This window comes from Xyrauchen texanus, chromosome 2 (assembly GCF_025860055.1).
Source record: "Xyrauchen texanus isolate HMW12.3.18 chromosome 2, RBS_HiC_50CHRs, whole genome shotgun sequence".
Lineage (NCBI taxonomy): Eukaryota > Metazoa > Chordata > Actinopteri > Cypriniformes > Catostomidae > Xyrauchen > Xyrauchen texanus.
The window spans coordinates 56,116,061-56,142,244 of record NC_068277.1 but is presented as its reverse complement, the minus strand read 5'-3'; the positions used below and the strand labels follow the sequence as shown (position 1 = coordinate 56,142,244).

The 26,184-nt window shown below is 38.4% G+C and overlaps 1 protein-coding gene across 3 annotated transcripts in view; it reads left to right on the top strand.

Annotated features, from left to right (window-relative positions):
• LOC127652412 (DENN domain-containing protein 4C-like) overlaps positions 1-26,184 on the top strand; it is a 109,426-nt gene that overhangs the window by 59,464 nt on the left and 23,778 nt on the right. For all 3 annotated transcript variants that reach the window (XM_052138549.1, XM_052138538.1, XM_052138558.1), the window contains 10 exons: positions 2,831-2,976; positions 3,516-3,554; positions 5,778-5,908; positions 9,994-10,126; positions 15,798-16,004; positions 19,147-19,275; positions 21,714-21,861; positions 23,349-23,498; positions 23,946-24,077; positions 24,293-24,430. In XM_052138549.1, the coding sequence (XP_051994509.1) occupies positions 2,831-2,976; positions 3,516-3,554; positions 5,778-5,908; positions 9,994-10,126; positions 15,798-16,004; positions 19,147-19,275; positions 21,714-21,861; positions 23,349-23,498; positions 23,946-24,077; positions 24,293-24,430 (1,353 nt within the window). The remainder of the gene's footprint in view (positions 1-2,830; positions 2,977-3,515; positions 3,555-5,777; positions 5,909-9,993; positions 10,127-15,797; positions 16,005-19,146; positions 19,276-21,713; positions 21,862-23,348; positions 23,499-23,945; positions 24,078-24,292; positions 24,431-26,184) is intronic.

Sequence of the window (26,184 nt, the reverse complement as noted above, 5' to 3'; positions counted from 1 at the left end):
ATTTCACATTCTTGAAATAAAGTAGTGTTCCTAACTGACCTAAGACAGGGAATGTTTCAGTGAAATACTGAGTTTAAATGTATTTGGCTAAGGCAGGGGTCCCCAAACTACGGCCCACCCCCACATTTGGACCGGCCCTCTGAACAATGCCATTCAGAGAAATATTTTTACAATTTAATTTTAAATATGTTTTTATCATATTTGTATTTGATAATACATATTGGCTTTCAAAATAAAATTTCCCTTAGTTATAATTATTAAAGTAGCCAAATTATTTGTTAGAGTCACCCGGATTAACGTTCCATCGTGATCGAGCGGGTGCACGCGATCCCGCAAGAAAATTTTAAGTGACAACAAAATGGCCAAACGGTTGGGAAAGAGAAAAGTTGATTCAGAATGCAGGGTATTTAACCAAAAGTGGACAAGTGATTATTTTTTTGTTCAATGCAAAGAAATGGTTGTTTGCCTCATCTGTCAAGAAACAGTCTCCGTGTTCAAAGAATACAATCTGCGCCAACACTATGAAACCCGCCACAGAGACAAGTATGCAAGTTTACAAGACCAAATGAGAGCAGATAAAGTGTCGAAGCTAAAAAGTGGACTATCTGCTCAGCAAAATACGTTTGTACGGCAAACCCAGTTGAACCAGTCATCCATTCGAGCTAGCTTTCAGGTAGCTAAACTGATTGCAACCTGTGGTAGGCCATTCAGTGATGGTGAGTTCATAAAGAAATGTATGAATGCTGTTGCGGAGGAGGTGTGCCCCGATAAGAAAGATGTCTTAAATGCGGTGAGTCTGTCCGCAAGTACAATCACCAGACGAATTGAAGAAATGGGGCATAATGTATATGCCCAGCTGAAGGAAAAAGTGAAAGAATTAGATTTTTTTGCATTAGCACTGGATGAAAGTAATGACGTGCAGGACACGGCACAGCTGCTCATTTTTCTTCGCGGAGTTAGCTCAAACTTTGAAGTGTCCGAGGAGCTGGCAGCCCTAAAAAGTCTCAAAGGTACTACGACAGGGGAGGATATTTTTGGTAAAGTGTGCCAAACGATAGAAGAGTTGGATCTAGACTGGTCTAAGCTGGCCAGCATCACGACTGACGGAGCTCCTAGTATGGTTGGCGCGTCAAGGGGACTGATAGGACGCATGAATGGAGAAATGGAGGAAAGAGGTCTCATCCCCCCTTTACAAGTACACTGCCTAATTCACCAGCAAGCACTGTGCTGCAAAGTTCTGAAGTGGGAATCGATTATGAAAGTGGTGGTGTCATGTATAAACTTCATCAGAGCAAACGGACTTAAACACAGGCAGTTCCAAGTCTTTCTGTCCGAGCTAGAGTCTTCTGACGGAGATGTGCTTTACCACACAGAAGTCCGATGGTTAAGCCGGGTCAGAGTTTTGAGGCGTTTTTACGAGCTGCTACCCGAAATCAATGTTTTTCTTCTGACAAAGGGCAAAACTGTCCCAGAACTGATCGACACAAAATGGAAATGGGACCTCGCCTTTTTAACAGATGTGACAGAAATGTTGAATTGCCTCAACGTGTAGCTCCAAGGCAAGGGGAAACTAATATGTGACATGTATTCCCACATAAAAGCATTTGAGGTGAAACTAGCACTGCTTGTGGGACAAGTGCAAAAGCAAGACTTCACCCATCTCCCTGTTACCCAAAGCCTCTCAGCTGAGAAACCAGTGGTCCCATTCCCAGCTGAAAAGTCAGTGGAAGCGCTGGAAATGCTGAAGGCGGAGTTTGATGTGCGATTCCGTGAGCTACATGTCCACGCTAAAGAAATCCGCCTTTTTCAGAACCCTTTTGCTGCTGACATTGACGAAGCCCTGCCTTCTTATCAGTTTGAGTTGGCTGAGTTACAGAACTGTGATGTTCTGAAAGACGCGTTTAAGCCCAACAGTCTCATTGAATTCTATACTGCCCTCCCTAACGAGACCTACCCAAACAGCAGAAGGAATGCAATGAAGATGTCCACACTTTTTGGCAGCACGTATACAGTATCTGTGAGGAAACCTTTTCACGCATGAAACTGATGAAACATCCGATGCGATCAAGACTCACTGATGAACATTTGCATCAGTCTTTGAGACTGGCTTTGACAGGAATGGAACCTGACATTGGACTTCTCACCAGCCAGAAACAAGCCCATAGTTCACACTGATTAGCCTAATACACATGAGTAAGTAAATAATTTGATTTCAGAAGCAATGAATATGAAAAAATGTCATTACGATAGTAATAATGCTCTTTTAATAGGCTATATATCACTTGATATGTATGGTGCATAAATAATAAATTAATCTAGCATTAGGAGGCATAATACTGTAAATCCATTTAAAATCATAATAAAATCTCCACAATAAATCACTCCAGCCCATGCCATGTTAGACTACGGCCCTCCATTATAGAAAGGGAAAATGATGTGGCCCTCATAGAAAAACGTTTGGGGACCCCTAGGCTAAGGTGTATGTAAACTTCTGACTTAAACTCTATGTGAATAGCCTTAAAATTTTGTGTAAAATATTGCAGGCAGCAGCCCAAAAATGCACCAGAGTTTAAGGGGTTATTTTGAGATCGGGCAAAGTATTTTAATATCCAAAAATATACACACACCAACATTTTTGTTTAGGATTTTCTGAAAATGTCTTTAAGGCTTAAAGATGTTCACATTTGTTTTATTATTCACATTGAGTACTTTGTTAAATATCTTTTATATAAAGTCATGTCTTGGGGCAAAGAGCCATAATTGTAATTGAAAAAATAAAGAGTTTCTCAAACTGATTGGAGTAATTGACTGATGTTGTTTTTCGCATTAGGATTCCTGAAGAGTAGAGACCGTACTCACCAGAAGTTCTACTCTCAGCTAACAAAGACCCAGATCTTCATTCGATTCATAGAGGAATGTACTTTTGTCAGTGACAAGGACACTGGCCTGGCCTTTTTTGATGACTGCATTGAGAAAGTAAGCATACACACAGAGGCAAAGGAACACTCTGAATATTATGAGTTTGGCTCATAAGTATTAATTATGTGATGTTCACAGAGTAGTCCTATTTGTTTTGTTGAAAGGCTGGGAACATGCTGTAGCCATAGTAAGATAACTTATTACTGCCTGTCACATTCATTCAGTCTGGTGGTTGGCAGAGGCTTTAATTTGATCTTTAAGTTATTTGGCCAGTTGCCATTTTTTTCTTTGCAGCGTTGCCAAGCGATATTAAACATTTGTAACATAATGATTATTTCTCAAAAATGTAAGAGGATATTATCAAAAGTAGGGGGGCATGGGAGGCATATTGGTTTATACGCCTCTGCATACACACAGATCTTTACTATATAATAAGCTTTGCTGCCTAATACAGTTAAACCGTATATTATAATAAATCCAAATATTTTGAAAAACTGTTAGAACATTGTTGAAGTACTAATAGGAAGCCAGTTTCCCCAATGTGAAGGATGCAGAGTTTCCTATGATTCAGTTTGTTCCCCATGTCTCTCTTTCAGCTTTTCCCTTCCGACAAAGGAACGGACAAGGGCACAAAGGTGAGTCTTATTTCCATTACAGCTCCTTTCTGTACGGCATTAATGTGTCATGTTCCATATCAGATTAGTGTTGCACCTAGTGTAAGGCAAAACAAAACAAAAAGGTTATGTTTATGCTAGATACGCAGATGAATGCAGATGGAGCTGATGATAAAACCGACCCCTTTTACTAACAACAGATCTACTTTGGAATAATAGTTTTAAACCTGAAGTGCGTAATTTTTTCGATGTTAAAATACTTTCTCCTATTACTGCTTTATATGCAGAGACAACCATCTGTAAGCCGTAGGGCTGGGCGACTAAATATATCGGACTAAAAATCTCAATGTTTTTTTTTAATATCATTCGATATGAATATTTGTCATAATATATATTTCATACCATTAATGGAGAGAAATTGCCATCCACATGTTTGTTATACCTCAAGAATAAATGTAAAAATAACTTGCTTGTTTACAAGTAAACCCCAGGGAGAAATCTACCTTTATAGTATACTCCGTTTAGGACTTAATCCTACATAGAGGTGTGTGACCTCTTTTCGATGAAATTCTGCCAATTTCATCATCTTCAGCAGAAAGATTTTCTTGTAACGCTCCACACTCCAGCTAAGTAGGTGGTGGTATTGCACCATAAGATGGATTGCCAAACGCCAAGAAGAAGAAACACTTTCTTGTCTGTGACAGCACCATGAATCATGAAAAAACACAACTTAGTAGTACATAAATAAACAGCAACATGTGTTGATGTTGGCATTGCTGTTGTGTTCAGTCGATAGCCGTATGACATTGTAAGTGCTGTCTTGTGCGGTACACAGCAAAATCATTTTAGACTGATTGCTAGCTAGCCTCATTACTGGTTCCCATGATAGCAGGGCTATGTAGCCACTAGCCTGCCAATTCTTCCTAACAGGTTGATTTCATGTCTGTGATTCAGTTTGCTAGTTGTGTGTATAACTTTGCTAAACTGCTCACATTTTTAGTCTAGATGTTGACTTAAGGCTATATATTGAAAATGACTGAAAAGTTTATCATCGATATCAAAAATGTATTTTTCTCACTAAATATCTATATTGTTTTATCGCCCAGCCCATGAAAGCCATTTGTTGGTTGTTTTCCTGAAAAGTGTAAACACTGTTTGCACTTTCAAACATTGCTCTGTTTATTTGTGCATCCCAATAATTCTTACAACGCAACATTGACTCAATGACGTGAGTTTTGTGCATGACTATCTGTATGTCCAACCAATGACCGATGGAGTAGTGTTCAGGAAACCAATTTAGAAATATAATTTTTGCAATTTAATTTGGTGACACTAGTGCTACATAAATGTCACATGACGTTGGTTTAGATCTGGAGTTTAAGCCCAAAGTATACTTAGGTTTTGATGCGAATTCGTTGCTTCTGCATACAATCTAAAGCTAGCCAAAGTATACTTCATTTGACTGTGCACTCGATTATTTATCTTCATGTATTTAGACCATTAAAGATGTCATTATATTCCTTCAGTCTCGAGTTATACAAATGCAGGTATCTCTTGACCACCTCACACACACACGCTCTTGACGTTTACATCCACTGTTGTTGTTTCTACCTTCGTCTCCTATATATTTTTCTAGCCATTCTTCATGAAAGCAACAGCTCAGTTGTGATTGTTGCCAACTTGTGGACCCACTAATTAGTGCAATTAATTTTAGGCGTATGTACATTCTGTGCATTTAAAAAAAAAATGAGCCACACACGTTCAGTGCTCAAGCATTCTACTGTTGCCGAAATGTGCGGTAAACATCCTGTATGCAGACACTTAGTGTTCACGTCTGACGATGTATACTTTGGGATTTAAGGGAGATGTAGAACAGATGGCTGTTACTCTTCATACACAGAGTGATCGGTTTAGTGGAGTAAATAATTAACTCTGCCATCTGCTGCTGGGCACATTGGATAATAGAAACACTTTTAGCATGGGAATAATGTGAAGAGAGTAATGGAAAGTTCAGGAACTCTCTGCAGGCTGATGGATAACACAAGCCTTGAGTGCATTGTTTACTGAAAAGAACAGCAAAAAAAGAGGCTTTACAGAATATCTGATGAGATTATCAGACTATATTTGTCAGGTCTTTGAATTTCCACGTACTATTTTTATCAAACACAGAGTTTAAAAATATTCCGACCAGCTCCTGCATGTAACAGACAAATTAATTACTTTACCTGTTGATGCTTTGCACAGGTGGAAGGTGAGTCTTTTGAGGAGACCAGGTTGATGGAACTGGACGAGTCTCTGAAGAGCGAGCATACAGTTTTCGTCATGCCTCCCGAACCCTCTCAGGATGACGGCCCTGACCCCCCTCCAAAATACAGGTACCCACTTACAGGGTTGTCTCAATACCAATACAAGTTACATTTTATGATTATCGATACCAATTTATTTATACCAATCTGGCCTTAAAATGTAAGGCTAGTTTGAAAATATTGAAATACACACTGTTTCAAAAGTATAGCCACAATACGTAAACATTTTACAAAGAAAAATTTAAGAGCAATACATCAAATAATAGCAATTTAACAGAGATACAAATAAGGAAAACAGTGTCTGTAGTTTTTAGTGATCTAATAACGGTGACCACGTTAACATGCACTTAAGAAAACTGTTTATTCCAGGGTTTTTGCAGAAGCCAGTGTTACTGAAACATCATGGAAACAAGAACACAGATTTCCTTACACCGTTTAAGGGATTAAGAGAAACGGTTACCACATCCAGGTTTCTCCCGGAAAACGTGGCTTAATATGGTCATATAAACACAAGCGGTGTTCTAACAGGTTTTTGAGGAGTGCGCGTGTTCATGAATAGACTGGTTAACTAAAGTCATAGGATGGACAACAAGTCAACAAAGTGGAAAGAATTAAACATTCTGGGAGTACAGTGGGTATTGATATAGTTTAAAGCACATACAGTGGATATAAAATGTCTTCACACCCCTGTTAAAATGCCAGGTTCTTGTGATGTAAAAGAATGAGACAAAGATTAATCATGTCAGAACTTTTTCCACCTTTAATATGACCTATAACGTGAACAATTCAATTGAAAAACAATCTGAAATCTTTGAAGGGTAAAATAAAAAATAAAAAACTCACAATAACCTGGTTGCATTAGTGTGCACACCCTTAAACTAATACTTTATTGAAGCACCTTTTGATTTTATTACAGCACTCAGTCTTTTTGGGTAGGAGTCTATTAGCATGGCACATCTTGACGTGGCAATATTTGCCCACTCTTCTTTGCAAAAGCGCTCCAAATCTGTCAGATTGCAAGGACATCTCCTGTGCACAGCCCTCTTCAGATCACCCCACAGATGTTCAATTGGATTCAGGTCTGGGCTCTGGCTGGGCCATTCCAACATGTTAATCTTGTTCTGGTGAAGCCATGCTTTGGTGGATTTGGATGTGTGCTTTGGGTTGTTGTTGTGCTGAAAGGTGAACTTCCTCTTCAGCTTTCTAATGGATGCCTGAAGGTTTTGTGCCAAAATTGCCTGGTATTTGTAACTGTTAATAATTATTCCCTCCACCCTGACTAAGGCCCCAGTTCCAGCTGAAGAAAAACAGCCCCAAAGCATGATGCTGCCACCACGCTTCACTGTCGGTATGGTGACCTTTGGGTGATGTGCAGTGTTGTTTTTGTGCCAAACATAGCTTTTGGAATTATGGCCAAAAAGTTCAACCTTGGTTTCATCAGACCATAACACATTTTCCCATGTGCTTTTGGGAGACTTGTTGTTTGTTTTTGCAACCTTCAGCCGGGCTTGGATGTTTTTCTTTGTAAGAAAAGGCTTCCATCTTGCCACCCTACCCCATAGCCCATTCATTTGAAGAATACGTGAGAATGTTGTCACATGTAGCACACAGCCAGTACTTGCCAGAAATTCCTGCAGTTCCTTTAATGTTGCTGTTGGCCTCTTTGAAGCCTCTCTGACCAGTTTTCTTCTCGTCTTTTCATCAATTTTGGAGGGACGTCCAGTTCTTGGTAATGTCTCTGTTGTGCCATATTTTCTCCACTTGATGATGACTGTCTGTCTGCTTGAATTGTGTTCCATGGTATATCTAATGCTTTGGAAATTCTTTTGTACCCTTCTCCTGACTGATATCTTTCAACAATGAGATTCCTCTGATGCTTTGGAAGCTCTCCGCGGACCATGGCTTTTGCTCTGAGATGCAACTAAGAAAATGTCAGGAAAATCCACGAAGATTTCAGTTTGTTTTTCAATTGAATTTTTCACATTATAGGTCACATTAAAAGTGGAAAAAGTTCTGACATGATTTATCTTTGTCTCATTCTTTTACATCACAAAAACCTGCCATTTTAACAGGGGTGTGTAGATTTTTATATCCACTGTACACCATAACTATACCCATTTATACTGTACATACCAATGTAAAATATTGACGGCCCCTCATGTTTGCGTATATGCACCCATACAATGGGGGAATGCTGGAGTTTTATGTAAGAGAGAAAAAACACTATTGCAGCGCAATTCTGCTGCAGGTCAGGTTACAAATATCTGGAAATAAAGCAAAGCAATGGGGAATCAAATAGTGAAGTCTTTCTCAGATACCATGTTTGTTATTTAAGTGTCGCTGGAAAATTACTTTGCAGTGGAGAAAGTTGCTTACTGACCAAACCACATGTTTATGGGAGTAAAGAGTACGCCGCTTATACAATACATGTAAATCGAAATACTGCTTTGCTTTCTCATAATACGGTGCTTTCTCGCAATAAGCAACTTTCTTTTTTCCCCCATTTAAACACAGTGTTAACTATTCAAGTAAGAACATATAACACATAAGATATAAAAAAAGGAATCTAATTACAAATTAAACTAATATCATTGCCATTAATATCAAGAGTAGATAAAAAGAGAGCAACCCATCACTCAGGTACCAAATTTATTTTGTCCAAAGTTGCTTTGGATAAAAGTAACTTTGTGCCTGAATTAAGATTCTAAAATAAAAAAATAAATCTGTGAATTTGTTTGCACTGTAATCATGTAAAGATTTCTGTGTCCAAACAATATTTAAAAGATGTAGTAAATTATGATTAAAAGACTAATTACTTCAATTAACTGTAGCAACACCCACAATTTGCAACTCTGGTTGCTACTTTTCAAGGCAGCTTGTTTGTTGAACTTTTCTGTCCACACCCACTTTATCTAGCTGCCATTCTAGCCCACCCTACTCCTCCCCCAGCCCTAATCACATCTAAAGCGTCTTTATCCATTAGCACAATGCCAGTGTCATCTATTTCCATTCTGCTGTGTCTGCCTGTCAATCACAGTCCAGCCTTGAGACGGAGCCCAGCGAGCAGGGCTGTAGTAGCCGGTGCCAAGCACTTTTTTTCTCTGCTGGCACTGTTGGCTCTGTAATGGGCATCTCATTCTCTCTTTTCTCTGCCTCTCTCTTCTCTCTTTGTGTTTCTCACCCCTCTCAACCATGACAGTAGAAATTTAGCCCAGAAAATCTTCATAGAACCTGTAATGCTGGCCATTCAGCAGAAAAAACATGTCAGTCATTGGTAAGTAGACACAGAGACTTCTTCATTATTGAACTTGTGAGTTCTTAAAATGTATGCAGAATATATTTACAATGAACTCTATCAAGGACCAAAAAAAAAAAAATCGAATTCTAGTCAATCAATTGAACATATAGATTTAGTGTATACAGTACACAGCAAAATCCCAGAGTATATAACAACCAAGCTCTTATATCCCTTATTTGTTTATTTTGTGAAATGATTTTGTCTCGCTTCATCCAGCATATTACAAGACATTTGTTACAAACAAATGGACATGAAACGTTGATTTGAATTTAAATTATTTTATCAGCTTACTTTTAGAAATCGCACAGTGATCTGAGAAGCAGGAAAGATGGCTTGCAATACCCAGATGAGTGGTCTGATATTTCTCAGTAAAATCTGCACATCCACGTATCAGACTGCTAGATGATGGCATTGACCAATCAGAATCAAGTATTCTAGAGAGCCACGTAATAAGGGATTGTAGTTCATTCCCCTTATTAAAGACATTAACTATACGTTAGACATCTTGAACATTTGCCTTTTGTGCAATTGTCACATATGTCTCTGCGTCAAATCAAATTTTGTAATGTTGTGATTCACCTTGGAGCTGGTTGGTTTGGTTCATGATTAGAACTTTATAAAAAACTTTATAAAAAATGTATAAAAAAAAAATTCAAATATTTCTGTAATGAAGATGGCTGAAAAGCTGTTTTGCTCTAATGTAAAGTGCTACCATTAAATTTGTTATTGTACTAGTGTTCTGTCCACTGCATTGTGTTCCTTTATATACTGTATTGACTATGCTCTACTCCACATTTCCCATATTGTGTTTTATTGTGTACTCTTCTAATTAGGAGTCCTGTTCCCCCCCCCACAGTTATAAGAATTTTCCTAATTTGCGGTTGGAGTTGTTTGATCGTCCGCGAGAGCTGAAGCCAGCGCTGAGCACTAGAGCTGCAGGGGCCAGTTTGTCCAGTAGTCCCGCCCTGCTGGCCAAGAGAACCAAGCAGGTTAGGTGTCTCGTCTCACCCATGGAACATACACATGTTTTGGATGTTATCGCCCAACACATTATTTGAAAACGTTCAAAATGTTCCAAATTTGGGCTACCTCTAAACTTTCTTTCTCACACTGCAATAAATAAATTTCCTTGGTGTTGGGAAAGTACATAATTTTGAGTGTTTAGCAAAATAGTATCCCATTACTGGGGCATTATGCCACATCATAAAATTGCATCTTGATACCACAGACCCCTTTGTCACATATGGTTTGTGTTAGCATATAAGAACTAGCATCTAGCTTAACTAATTACCTTAAAATGTACTTTTCCTTTTTTTTTGCCTTTTAGGTTTTCCATACTTTTGAGTGTGTAGATTGAGTATACCAGTAATGATACTTACTACCATGTCATGAAATTGCATCTTGATACAATAGAACCTTTTGTTGCATACCTTAAAACTCATGCTTTTTAGCTTTTAGGCTTTACAAACTTTTGAGTGTAGCAAAAGAATAAGGCAGTAAAATGGGACCTCTTTGGCATGCAGTCTTTCCATTAATATACAAGCATTTGCATTTAACGAAACTCATAAAAATTATTATTATTATTTAACTTTTAGGTTTTACATACATTTGAGTGTGTAGCAAAATAGTATGACATTACAGGGACTTACAATCATAAAAAATTGTGTCTAGATACCACAGACTTTTTTTTTTGCATACTGTTTGTCTTAGGATATAAGCACTAGCATCTGGCTTAACGCATTACCATAAAATTCATTAATGCTTGACTTTTAGGTTTATATATTTAAAAATTTCTGTTCAGACAGTCAAAACATTTTCAACCCAAAAAGTTGAAAGAGAACCATCACAAGCTATTTCGTTCTTTCTAACATTAACCAGAAAAACAACAACAACAAAAAAATAAGTAAATCATCTGGGCACATTTTGCTTATTTATTTCAATGTACAAAAATTTACAAATTAATTAGGATGTAAGGTCAGTGCTCTATCTAAATAGAGTTCTTTCATTTAGGCACTAGACAGAAATATAGGTGGAAAAATCCCTGAATCATCCCTTAATCATTTGACACTTACTGCCTATTGATTCACTCTCAAGAAAGCACTCAGGGTGTGTGAGGAGTGCTACGCACAACATTAATTAAATTTGTTTTTACCAGAGAAACTTTGGAGGCAAAATTCAAAACTGCTGACTCATTTGTGTCAAGTAGAACTTTGCTCTTGTGCTGTGCATGCAATGGTTAAATGTAAACTAAGATCAATTAATATAACACCATGCAAACAGTAACTTCCTCAAACACAGCTGTTGCTTTTTTTGGTGTTGAGTACACTTTGGGAAAACCCTAGTGTTATTTCAGCATGTAAGACATCTTGCCGAAAAAAAGAAGATAGAAACATGTGTCATGCACATGTCAGCAGCCTTCAGAGTTCAACATGAGGGAAAAACATTACCTAAAATAAGCTGTGTTTTAAATCAGTGGTTCTCAACCTTTTTGACTCCAAGGCCACTGTCCAAGACAATATTTGAAGGCCCCCTTGCCCAAAACTAGACGTGTCTGATTAAAGGGTAACTAAACCCCTGCTCAGAGTCTGACTCCACCCACTAGCAATATTTGAAAAATGCTGGAAAAGTGGGCAGACCCCAGCGGGGATAGAGGGGACGAACCGTGGGGGGGGGCATGCACCTGAGACCCGTAGTGACGGATTGATTGACAGCTGCTGTCAGACTCTAAAATGGAGAGTGACTGGAGTGACGCAAGTAGCTTTGCCACTGAGTGCTCTTTTGAAGTCGAGGACTTTTCTCCCCCACCTTCACCTGAAGTGGAGGAGGGTGAATTGTCTGTGGACACAGACATATCAATTCGAGCCGCTGGCTCAAACTGCGGTTTTAACTCCCTTGTCCATGCGGATGTCACACTCGGCTGGCTTTCTCACTCTCCTCTCTGCTTATGCACCCACTCTTGGCACGAGCCTTGAGGACAAGGACGCCTTTTATGCCCATGTTAGGGAGGTCATTCGTTCCGTCCCGGCCGGGGAGGATTTAGCTCTGCTTGGGGACTTCAACGCCAGAGTTGGAGGGGATGTCACTGCCTGGAGGCCGATCTTGGGTCATTTTGGGATTGGTAGCATCAATGACAACGGCCAACATCTCCTTGAGTTGTGCGCTGCTCATGGCCTATGCTTACCGGGTTCCTTCTCATCTGGAACTATCAGATCCAAGGTTACCTGGATGCATCCCCGGTCCAAACATTGGCATCAACTTGATCACATTATTGTCAGGAGCCGCCAACTCAACGCTGTCAAAAGGTATAGGAGTATGCACTCTGCAGACTGTGACACCGACCACGCCCTTGTCCGCTGCACTCTAAAACTCACCCCAAAGAAGATTCACAGTGCCACTCCAAAGCCCACTCCAAAGCTAAACATTGAGCTGATGCAGAAACATGAATATGTGGCAAGTTTCCGTACGCGTATGGAGGGTCTTCCCTTCAGAGTTGACGGCACTCCTGAAAACACCTGGGCCGAGCTAAGAGGTTCCATGATGGAGGCTGCATCTGAAGTCTTCGGCCTTTGTAGAAGGAAACAGTCGGACTGGTTCCTTGCAAGCTCTGCTATTCTGCTCCCGGCCCTAGCTGACAAGCGTGCCGCTCGTCTTAGTGCTCTCCAAGACAGAAATGACTCCACCATCGCTCACTATCGTATGGCCAGGAATGACGTCAAACGTCTTACACGCCAGGCATGCGAGCAGTACTGGCAGGACCTCAGTGAGAAGGTAGAACGGTGTGCAAGTACTGGGGACATACGTGGCATGTACAGTGGCGTCAATAAGGCACCATTGATGGCTCCGTTGTCAACGACCTCCCAGGCCAGCTTGGTAGATGGGTCGAGCATTACAGCTTGCTGTATGGCACTCCTGTGGACACCGACTTGAACGCTGTTTCTGCTGCCGTACCACAACTACCTGTCCTCAACGAGCTGGATACGGACATCTCAACAATGGAAATAGAGCACACGATTGCAGCACTGAAGAATAACAAGTCACCGGGCAGTGATGGAATTCCAGCGGAGCTGCTGAAGTGTGGCGGGGCAGTGCTGGTCAGGCGGCTTCACTGTCTGTTTCGACGCTGTTGGCAGAACAAATGCATCCCTAGCGAACTCAAGAATGCCAACATCGTCACTCTTTATAAAAATAAGGGTGACAGGCAGGACTGCAACAACTACCGTGGCATCTCGCTCCTTAGCCTTCCGGGAAAATGCCTTGCCCGCGCAATTCTTCCAAGACTGCAGCGCGTTGCTGATCAGGTGCTGCCGGAGAGTCAGTGTGGCTTCCGTGCTGGTCGTTCGACCTTGGACATGATTTTCTCAGTACGCCAGCTTCAGGAACAGCAACGCCCATTGTACATGGTGTTTGTCGATCTGACTAAGGCTTTCGATTATGTGAGTCACTGGCAACTTCTTCAGCTTGGCTCGTCTGAGGGCCAGAACCAGGGTGAAGTGCGTCCTTGTGCGTGAGTTGCTTTATGCAGATGACGTTGCCTTCATGGCTCATACTGAACAAGAAATTCAGGAGATGTGCAATTCTTTTGCTGCTGCCTGCACAGAGTTTGGATTTATCATAAGCCTGAAGAAGACAGTAGTGATGGTTCAGAATGTTTCTGCTTCCCCTCACGTCACCATCAATGGCACAGTGCTGTCAGTTGTCGAGAAATTCATCTACCTCGGCTCAACCTTGACCGCAAACAACAGCCTTGATGCTGAATTGAATACCAGGATCGGCCGTGCCTCAACAACCTTTGGGCGGCTTCAGTCTCGTGTCTGGAACAACAGTCACCTTTCTCTCAAAGTAAAGGTGCGCGTATATGAGTCCTGTGTGCTCTGTGTTCTGCTATATGGAAGCGAAACGTGGCCTACATACCGGCGGCAGGAGCACAAGCTCAATGCTTTTCACTTCCGTTGCCTACGACAGATCCTTAGCCTGTCATGGCAGGATCGGGTCCCAAATACCACCGTGCTGAAGCTCACTAACAGCAGTGACATGTACACCATGCTCCGGAGGAGGCGTCTCAGATGGATTGGCCATGTACGTCGTATGCCAGATGAACGTCTCCCAAAGTCCATCTTCCATGGGGAGTTAGCTGTGGGACACCGCCCTCGTGGTCGACCCAAGCTCCGCTTTAAGGATGTTGTCAAGCGAGACATGAATGTCTTTAAGATCAACCCTGATCGATGGCATCACCTTGCAGAAGACCGGGCAGCTTGGCGGTCTGCGCTGACACAGGGCACGACTCTGTCCTGTCATGCTTACACCAGCTTTTGTTTAGAAAGACAGCATGTTAGACACCGTTCAGATCGGCGCTTGCACTGCAAAAGGCCTTGATGATCGCGATCGGCATCCGACGATGCTAGCGAAGCAGCCGCAAGGGAGAATGGGGCTAGTGTCTAGCTCGTACCAAGGGCGTGGTGAGCTGGAACCTGCTTATGTCAGCTCTCACCGCTTACGTCACGAACTACCGCAAACAGCCAATAGGAAAATTCAACTGCAGTAGCCACCGTTCAACCTGAAGAGGGCAGCAATCAGACATTTTTACACCATATATTGTAGAATTAAAACACTTTATACACAAATGTCAAAAAAATTACTTGAATCAATGACCAGTACTAATAAAGCCCCATTCTTACAGATCATTAACTAAAAAAAGTTGGTTTAGGGTTTAGTTACCGTTTAAAATAAACATGGATAATTTTTTATTCTAGATGTTTCAGAAAGAGTCAGTTTATAATTTGTGGGCATACATCTTAAAAGTATTTTTAGTATTTTGATTAAGTTGGATTATTTTAATATTTCTTATTTTAAATTAATTTAAATTAATTTTTGTATTCTTCACGGGTAAGAAGGGGACATACTCTACAGCACCGTTTCTCCATATACAGTATTAAGTTATTTATTGTAAAATCATGCACATTACCTATATTACATAGCTAAATAAATTACACTCTGAAGTACACAGAAACCTCATGGATGCTAGAAATGAATGCTGAATCAGGACAGTAGGTCAGATGTGACTGAAATGCATATTATTTAAAGAGAGCAACAAATGTGGATTTTATGAATATGAGTGTGCAAGTGTGCTTAAAGGGACAGCTCACTCAAAATCTTTATTGTAAAATGGATAGATCTATTTCTGGATGCTAATTGGCCAATACAGTATTTCATACATACTAAAATGCATAATACAGTAACAACTATAATGCAAAACCCATATTCATCTTGCTAACATATATATTATGACACTAGCCATGACTATTTTCACAATATAGTGCCCGATTGCTTAAATTAGTCATTGTCTACTCACTCTAATGTTGCTCTGTTTGCAGAGTATCCAAGCTGTTCTTTTCCATAAACTGAAAGCTCCAAAATGGACAAAAAGTAGATTTTGACAGAATTTTAAATTTTGGATGGACTATATCTTTAAGATTAGTGTTTTCTTGGGAAAATACTGCCCAGTTGAACAAATGTAATAAAAGGGTTTGATTTAACACATTGTTCTAATAATATACATGGCATGTATTTTTCCTTGGACCTCAAAGTTGTTTTAACAGAGAATGCCTTTCAATCGCCCTTTGTGATCTCAGAACCTGAAATATGACTTTTTGTTCCACACAGGAAATTAAAATGTCCTACAAGTTGGCAAAGCGTTTCTACTCCAATCCACCCCAGTGGGCGAAGTGTCTGTTCAGTCACTGCTACAGTCTGTGGTTTATCTGTCTTCCTGCTGGCATGCGAACAGCACAGTCCAAACCCAGAGCCATGCAGCAGGCCTTCAATGTCCTGCTCAAGATGAGGAGCTCAGAGGTGGAGGTACTCGATGAGGTGGGTGGGATAAACAATAATGGCAACATCTCAGGCCCCTACACAAATAAATGTTTTTTTTTTATTATTATTTGGCACAATTTTTTTTTTTATTAATATTCTTTACAAAAAAAATACAAATGTTTAATTGACCCTTCGCTAAACTCTGCCCTCCTTGGTTACCATTGCTTGCTCTGACAAGATATGCAGAATTTCCCATAGAAATGAATGGGAGAACTGTGAACCGCCATGATCTGTGCAGTTTTTGGAAAAATATTGTCTTAATCGGAATTTTAAATATTCATATGTAGACGTACAAGATTAACAAATGTAAGATCATGATGAAGAGACAGATTGCTATATACACCTTTTATTAATACAGCCACATAGTCCAATATGTAAACCTTTTGCCATGCCTGCCAATACCAGTGGTTGAATTGATAAAATTTATCAGCCATCTATAATTCGTACTGACAATGAAACTATTTTGCATAATTTTTATTATATAGGTTTTTGTCCCTATGATGGTAGAATAATTTAGCTGTTTTGTCTTTGCATATCTGGGATAATGCACAAGTTAGTGTGTCTCTCAGTGACCCGTCTTGGTAAAACAGCACTTGTCACAAAAACATGGACAAATTATGGTTTATGTTGTCATATCGTTCTGATGGCTTTATGTGAGGGATATTTCATATACACTGGCAGCCAAAAGTTTGGAATAATGTGCAGATTTTCACGTGGCATTCAACTGATCACAATGTATAGTCAGGATATTAATAACATGACCAATCACTATTACAATTTGAAAATAAATTTTCATCTAAACTACTGCAAAGAGTTCTCATCAAAAAATCCTCCATGTCCAGCAATGACCGCTTTGCAGATCCTTGGCACTCTAGCTGTCAGTTTTACCAGATACTCAGGTGACATATCACCCCACGCTTCCTGTAGCACTTGCCATAGATGTGGCTGTCTTTTCAGGCACTTATCACGCACCTTACAGACTAGCTGATCCCACAAAAGCTCAATGGGTTTAAGATCCATAACACTGTTTTCCAATTATCGGTTGCCCAATGTCTGTGTTTCTTTGCCCACTCTAACCTTTTCTTTTTGTTTTTCTGTTTCAAAAGTGTCTTTTTCTTAGCTATTCTTACCATAAGGCCTGCACCTCTGAGTCTTCTCTTTACTGTTGTACATGAAACTGGTGTTGAGCGGGTAGAATTCAATGAAGCTGTCAGCTGAGGACATGGGAGGTGTCTTTTTCTCAAACTAGAGACTCTGATGTACTTATCCTCTTGTTTAGTTGTACATCTGGCCTTCCACATCTCATTCTGTCTTTGTTTGAGCCAGTTTTGTCTTTGAAGACTGTAGTGTACACCTTTGTATGAAATCTTCATTTGTTTGGCATGAAATAGCCAATTGCATTGTATAGCCTTCATTCCTCAAAACAATGATTGATGACAGAGAAAGTTGTTTCTTTTTTGCCATTTTTTACCTAATATTAACCTTAAGATATGCCAGTCTATTGCATACTGTGGCAACTCAAAAACAATCAAAAAGACAATGTTAAGCTTCATTTAACGAACCAAATAGCTTTCAGCTGAGTTTAATATAATGGCAAGTGAATTTCTAGTATCAAATTAGCATTTTATCATGACTACGTGGTGTAGTGGTCTAAGCACATAACTGGTAATCTGGTAATCAGAAGGATGCTGGTTCGAGCCCCACAGCCACCACCATTGTGTCCTTGAGCAAGACACTTAATTCCAGATTGCTCCAGGGGGATTGTCCCTGTAATGAGGGCTCTGTAAGTCGCTTTGGATAAAAGCGTCTGCCAAATGCATAAATGTAAATGTAAATAAGGTGTTGGAGTGATAGCTGCTGGAAATGGGGTCTGTCTAGATTTGATCAAAAATGACTTTTTTCAAATAGTGATGGTGCTGTTTTTTACATCACTAATGTCCTGACCATACTTTGTGATCAGTTGAATGCCACTTTGTTGAATTAAAGTTTCCGAAACAAAAATCTGTACATTATTCCAAACTTTTGGCCGCCAGTGTATGTTTGGAGTTCTGGGGGGAAAAGATCATAAAGGAAAATTCCGTGCTAAATCGAAAGCATTTGTAGCATGCTGATTAGGAATGACAATTTGTGAATGGGGCTACTCGGTAAATGTTAAAATGCTCACTGTTTCAAACGTTTTGCCACAAACTTTAAACACTATGAGTGTTAACACGATTTTAGTTTGATAAAATCACTTACTGACCTTTTCTGTGTGAAGTTATATCCAGTTTACAACTTTGTTGCCATGATCACATGACCATAAAAACTATGATTTAAACAACTTTATAACTCAAATAACTCATGAGTGCTATTATGAAGAAATAATGTAAGTTATTTTATAAAATTATAAGCTTCACATTTATGCCTTTTTAAACCTTCCAAAAATTTACCCCATTCACTTCCATTGTAAGTACCTCACTGTAACCTTTATTTTTGCTTTTTTTAAAGAAAGGGAGAAACAAGACTAAATACATTTATGTGGTAATCAATTATGACACAAATTCTGCCAACTAAGCTGAACTTGAATTGAACCAGGAATATTCCTTTTAAGATGGTAAATTTTCCACTGAGAAAAAAGCTGGACGTTTGTAAATGTCTGATTTGAATCACTCATGTCAATTACATCAGCGAAGGTCCGTTTGTCATTCTTACTATTAGATTTAATCCATGTATTATTGTGTTATAGTTTCTAATAAAGTAACTGGCCAACTGGCTAGTAACTGAATTTTATTTACTTGTCAGAGCCTTTTTACTCTTATTTTGCACTTGGCAAGTGTTAATTCTGGGCACTGCGTTTCCACATGCATCCCTGACCACCTCTGCAGTTGGTTTGAGTAATTGAAAGACACATTGGGCCTCGTTTACACCTGTATTTAGTGCTTTCCACTTCTGATCAGATCACCCAAGATACAGTTGATTTTAATATCAGCTTTAAATTAGGTCATAGAAAGATGAGACTATAGCCAAGTGCTTTCCTCATACACAAAGGAAATTTAAATTGGCTAACAACCCTTGGATTCCTTTATGTATTGCTCAAGCTGAAAAGAGTTACTCATGTCTATAGACCTTGGTGTGACCCTGCAGTTGATGTGTTTAACAGGTTTGCTACCGTGTGGTGATGCAGTTGTGTGGTCTGTGGGGGATGCCCGTCATGGCTGTACGTGTCTTAATGGAGATGAAAAAGGCTGGAGTTCAACCCAACGCTATTACTTATGGATACTACAACAAGGTAGTGAACTCTTTGGTGAAAACTTTGGTATATTTACTGCATTTCGTTGTCTTTGTACCTGTACTCTGCACAATGACAATAAAGTTGAATCTAATCTAAAAAAAAAATACTCTATACCACAGTGCAATGCATTATCAAGACCTGTGAAGAATATAAGGGCTTTTATAAAAAAAATTAAAATGGGGTTTTCCAGGCTTGGAAATTTCATGGAAATTATTAAAATCTGGGAATTTGACATTTCTATGGTAAATATAAATGTTTCCAGTTATAAAATATTTGATCAGCTTTATTTGAATTCAATTGCTTTTGTGAAGAATAAAACCTGCTTACAAGCCACAGTGATGTCCAATTTGTGAACAAATTGTTCTTTTCGAGTCTGTTCTTCTCAATGAATCACAGAACCGATTGAAATTAGTCTGAATTTGAATTATTTTTTTTAAATCACCAATGACTGGAAAGTGTATGTAAAATCATGGAAATGTGTTTTGTCTAAAATAGTTGGAAGCCTGCGTATCATACATGGAGTAAAATGATTGTGCATAATACCTCAAAATGAATATGAAACAATTATATCAGACCCATATGTGCATAATTAGAACTTCTGTCATAAAGTTCTTCAGTGTTATAATATAATATGAGAATGTTTTTGTTACACGAAATTTGTTTTTGTTTGTACTCCATTTCGGGAATAATTTACTTGTGTGAACAGCTGTCAGACATTTCATGTAGGGATGCACAATATATCACAATATATATAATTCCCTGTTATTGGCATCAAATATGATCGTCGAAAACCGGGAAAAATCTAAATAATATTATTGTGCTCGTAGTGGAATTACTGCCTATATTTTCATAGATCATTTGTTACAGTTTATTTGCTTGAGGCTTAGAATATCTTGACTGCCTGTGGCTTCTCTCTTTCAGGCAGGGACTCGGGTAGTCTAAAGCGATAGTGCACGTGAGCACACACAGCATATCTGACCGTGAGAGCCAAGCTCATGTCACTCTGTGAGGATTATTTCAACATCTCTGCACGTTGTTTTGTGTCTGGTTTTAATTGGGAAAATCTGCTGTTATTAACAACATGCCGTTTCGCATTTCCCATTTCCCATTCCCATATTCAATTAATGCAAATGCAACAAATCATAAATGTATGTTACTTGGGGACAATAATTTTTTACTTCATGAAACATAAACAGAATTGGGAAACTTAGCACATTGTTACTTACAGCAAAGCATTATGATTAAAACAAGCCCCAACACAACGTAATGCAGTGCATAGATCTTGAAATAGTTCTCACAGATTGAGATGGCTAAAAACACCAGTTTGAGAGTGAAAGGAATGTGCTTGTACAGGTTTCCAAAAACCATTCTGATTATTGTGTTCACATTTCTTGTTCATATTTCATAAGTAATACAATGAAACTGTCACTGATGAGAACTCTAACAAGCGTCTGTGAATAAGATGTGAATTTGAACAATGCACACACTGCACACACAGTCTGGCTGCCGGTATAAATATTATACCATGAATACAAAAATTAGTGTTTGTATAGTGTATTTTGTTGTTTAATGTTCGTTAATGTTATTAATACATCACACTATTTTGGTTTAATGCAATATTACGGCTGTTAGAAGTTCATTATTCTCTCCCTTTTAGCCATTCATCAGGTATACTATAAATACTCATATAAATAGGCATTTATTTTATTGTCATTTATTTCTCATTTAAATCAGCATACATCTGTAACATAAGTAAATTTCTGGTTCATGTTACATCTGCCAAACCTTAAACAGCAGCAATTAAGAGTTGAATTAGGATTGTGAAGTCCAAATACCAAGCTTTGAATGACAACCTATTTTTTTCAATGAGCAGCTTTTAAAGAATTAGCTAGCAATTTTAGGCTAAAAAGATAAAAAATTAAACTATTATTGGTAATCGGTATCGACCCAGAAATTCCATATTGGCGCATTCCTAGTTTCATGATTTTGAGCTGTCCATATAGCTTTTTCCCAGCTCAAGATCTCTGTCATTGGAGAGACTGTTTTTAATTTCATTAAAAGGTTAAAAAGGTAGTCAAATTGAAACCCTCTGGTGCTTCATAACTAACAACCTATGATTTATTAATAGATAAATTAGTTAGACAAACTACAAAAGTGCAAAATAAACATTTTCATGATTGTTCATTTACTAATGGGATTCTTCCACTCAATAATTAAGCAGTTCTCATGTTTTTGGAAATGAGGTCACACAAATTAAAAAGCTTTTTAAACTACCTTCTCACATAACTTTATATCAATATTTACAGGAATATTTCCCATCATAATAGTATTTGGTCCTTGTTGCTCCAATAAAGGAGAACATTAAAGGCTTTAATGTGTTGCCATGGAAGAAACGGGTTGTTATGTTGACCTGTGATTGGCTGTGTTTTGTCCAGGCTGTGCTGGAAAGTCCCTGGCCAAGCCGTAACCGCAGTGGACACTTCATGTGGACCAAAATGAGGAACCTGGTGCGAGGAGTGGTGCAGTTTAAACAGGCACTGCGTGGGACAGCTCTTCATAAAGGACCTTCTCTGATAACCCCAGGTTCGAGGTCCTACCACAGATGTAGAAATATATTTATTACACGGCTTTCTGGAATACTTGATTCAGATTTTTCAATCACAAAATTCTGAGATTGGATTTTATTGGTATAATGACCGCTAATTTGTATAATTGACTGTTGTCCCAATGGTCTAAAAAAAACTACATTTTGCTAGTGTTATGTTCTCATCACCCCGTCTGGGTTTATTTTGCGATAATGGCCACATTATCAAATAGCACATAATGTGCGTTCTGGCTAAGAACATGTTAGTTTTGCTGGATCAGATGACTTCATCGGAAATTATGTACTACATTGTTCAGTGTCATGAAATGCTAAACCAATCATATTAGGATTTAGATAATCCAAAAAAGTAATCCAAATATGGGCAGAGGGGATTGTTCACTCTAATTACATGCAGTGTGGCCACCAGGAAATGGAGCAGACTCAATGATCAAGTACATGACACAGACACAATTATGGCTCAAATGACAAAGAATGGAAATGAGTGAGATCTCGTTACTCATGCCTGCATGCTTTGGAGAGGCTTTTGGACACTAGGATACATTACATTTGTAATGCTATAAATTTTGATTGCTTTGTCGTATCAATACAAAAGTTTATTCATTTACTGGTGACATGATAGGAATCAAAACAAAAACAAAGCTACCTTTTTTGGTGCTACTTTATTTACACCCTGAGATATATAATGTTAAATCAGAAAACAAAATTACATTTTGGCTAAATTTATTTTGCAAATTTTTTGCTTAGGCTGAGAGTCTCATAATGTATCAATCTATATCATAAAAAAATCTAAAAAGTCAGAATTGTTCATACAAACTGCTATATCCGCCCTCTTTTTTATTTTCTCTACCTTTAAATTATTTTACTTTGGTTTAGGATTTAGAAAGAATGAAATGAACAGATGTGAAATGAGATCGAGCAGCATTTTCACTCACATCTTGCTAAATTGTAAGAATAATATGATCTGTTGCAAACCAGCCAGAATGGTGAAAGTAACATGTAATTCAAATGAGTGTGAAACAGTCACTATGTCAACGTGTAGTTTACCTACAGTGAAGAAGCAGACTAAAATGCACCAGTGCCAGTTCATGGCCAATATTTTGACAAATGCTGGCATTGGTATTGAAAGGACCAACATTGTTTGGTCACTAACATGGGATATTAGTGTGCTGGTGAATGCAGACTGAGACTGAACATTCTGCTTAACATCTTTTGTTTTCCACGGAAGAAAGTCACATGGGTTTGGAACAACATGTGGGTGAGTAAATGATGACAACTTTATTTACTCCGTGGAACACAAAAGTAGAAGTTATAAGGATCTCTTTAAGGTTATAGATGTTGATGAAATTTTAGAACTCTAGATTTGTACTACAAGTCAAGACTTAAGACATCAAATTTACAGTGAAGTTACTAATATTTAGTTTGATCTTCTGTTCTAAAATGTGTGTGTGTGTGTGTGTTTCACCAGAGGTATTAGCTGGCTCAGTTGCTCGTGGAGATGGAGACCGACTGAGTCACTGCAGTGCAGGCAACTCAAATGAGACTAATGTGGAGGGACACACTCCCTTTTCCCGAAGCCTTCTAGTTGAGGATGCTACTGACAGTCACTTAAGTACAGGTACTGGAGCCCAGTATGTCTGAGGTCCTTAAACAGGTCAATAATATTTACAGTAGCATTACTTCTATTAAAATTTAAGTGCTTTCATACAGTGGATACCTAAAATCTGAGACCACTACTGAAAATGCTTCTATTTAGCATTTTTCTAACTAAAGCCATACACGCACTAAAAGACTTGTAGTCACCGCCCTGTGCACACCTAATTTCTCACAGTCTTTTGTTTTTGGTCGAGGTGGTGTGCAAACTACACGACTGGGTGTATCAACTATAGGGGTTGGGTACCGGTATGGCTTTCGGTTCAGTTAACGGTTCATGTACGGACCGAAAACTGTAATAAAATACTCTTGACAGTGTTTTGTGCAGAAAACAATATTGGTTTAGATTTTACATGCCAGATTTTGGACTCCACTATAAATATTTAACAAAGCATGCTTTGTGTCTTTTAAGGTGGTCAGTCAGATCAGGGTTATGGATCAAAGGATGAGCTTCCACAGGATCTAACAGATGCACATATAACCTCTGCTTCCCTGTCCAGCGTCCACACCAGCAGCAGCAAAGCCAGCAACACCAAACAGAATGGTACTGGAATCCATTGTTGTATTTTACTTTCAATGTGTGTTGTATTTTTGTTCAGTAATTTGACTAACCTTAAATGACAGTTTCATTTATATATCATCTATATATACTATAGTTATGTAGTTTTAAATTTGGTTAATTCTGCATTATGCACTGCTGTCTGTAGTCTATTATCATTTCTCTGAGATTGCTATAATTTCCCTCTATCTCTTTCAAAGGGGATGATATTTCTAGTTCTGTGGACAGTGTTGTAGCTGTGACCGAGCCTTTCAATCCTGCTGAGATAGTGCCTCCTGGTGCCAGCATTGTTAAACTGTCCACTGGGAACTTTGACTGCAGTGCAGGCAGAGAAACCGGTCAGTCACTGGAAATGTGCACTATTAACAATATTTTACAATGAACATTATTGTTATTGTCTAACTAAAAAAGGGAAGATTTTTAGATTCTGTATGAATAAAGATGGTTGACAGACCAGATAGACTCTGTTGAATTCACTGGCTATTGGTATTTGTTCTCTCACAACATGGCATATTAATGATTATTAATGTTGTGTTTCACCCGAAGTCGGATGTGGAATATTCCTACTTCCATCCATACAAATGCTCTTTTCTCTGATGCTCTGAAGATAGCTTATAAAGAAACAAAATGGCAGTGCTAACATTTGATTTGCAGGTGCAGAGTCATCAACAGAAGAATCGCTGTGTTTTAAACACCTGCATTTGTAAAAGATTGCTAAACAGGTTTTATTGTATTATACTGTCATCTAAAAACTTTGGTTCATTAATACATTTTATTTTCTTAATGGTGTTAGTTTACCATAACTGTTTAACTTCAAGTACTTCTTAAAGGAATAGTTCCCCCAAAAATGAATATTCTTTCATCATTTACTCACCATCATGCTTTCCCAGATGTGTATGACTTTCTTCTGCCGAACACAAATGAAGATTTTTAGAAGAATATCCCAGCTCTGTAGGTCCATAAAGCACATAAAGTCTGCTCAAACATAATCCACACGTCTACAGTGGTTAAATCCATACATTCAGAAGTGATATGATAGATGTGGGTAAGAAACAATCAATGTTGATGTCCTTTTTTATTATAAAATCTCCACTTTCACGTCACATTATTATTGTGTTTTTGGCGATTCACATTCTTTGTGCATATCGCCACCTACTGGGCACGGAAGAGAATTTATCATTAAAATGAATTCAATATTGATCTGTTTCTCACCCATACCTATCATATTGCTTCTGAATATATGGATTGAACCACTGGAGTTTTTATGTGCTTTTTGGATCTTCAAAGTTCTGACCACCAATCACTTGCATTGTGAGGACCTACAGATCTATGATATTCTTCTAAAAATCTTTGTGTTCAGCAGAAGAAAGAAAGTCATGCGCATCTGGGATGGCATGAGGGTGAGTGCTGAATGTTCATTTTTGGATGAACCATTATGTTAAAATGTTTTTTAGTAACACTTTTGTAAAAAAAAAAAAGAAAGAAAGAAATTGTATATTCCAATTTCAATTACCATCTATTGCACTTTTCAAAGTCAGTGAATTTTAAAATAGGGATTTCAAGTCTTGAAAAAATCATGAAAACTTCTGAATTGAATATAATAATAATAATTATAGTTTATATTTATTTATTTTTTTAATTTAAAATACATTTTAAAGATTTTATTGATTGGAAATTTCTCTTTATGAGTGCTGTCTTTGTAAATAATTTTAAATAAATAATTTTCAAGTAATCCAAGCAGCTGGAAAAATCATGAAAAATGTCACAGAAATGGGGTGGAAACACTGCATGTAGGAAGTTCTGACTTTCCACGTTGAATGGAACATAACCAGGCCCGGCTTCTGACAGCTTTGCTAGGGTGGGCCGAGGGATATCATAGGTGGGCATTTGGGATAGGGAAGGGGTTACTCAGATTATTAATATAATGTGTTTAATTGGCATAACATGGCACAATTGTCAAGATCATAAGACCAATATAACTATATTTGACACTTTTTCAAATATTGAAATAAATAAAATTATAATCATTGTATGTAATCATACACACTTAATTAGTTTACTAAATTGAACCACTAATAGTTCTAAACATAAC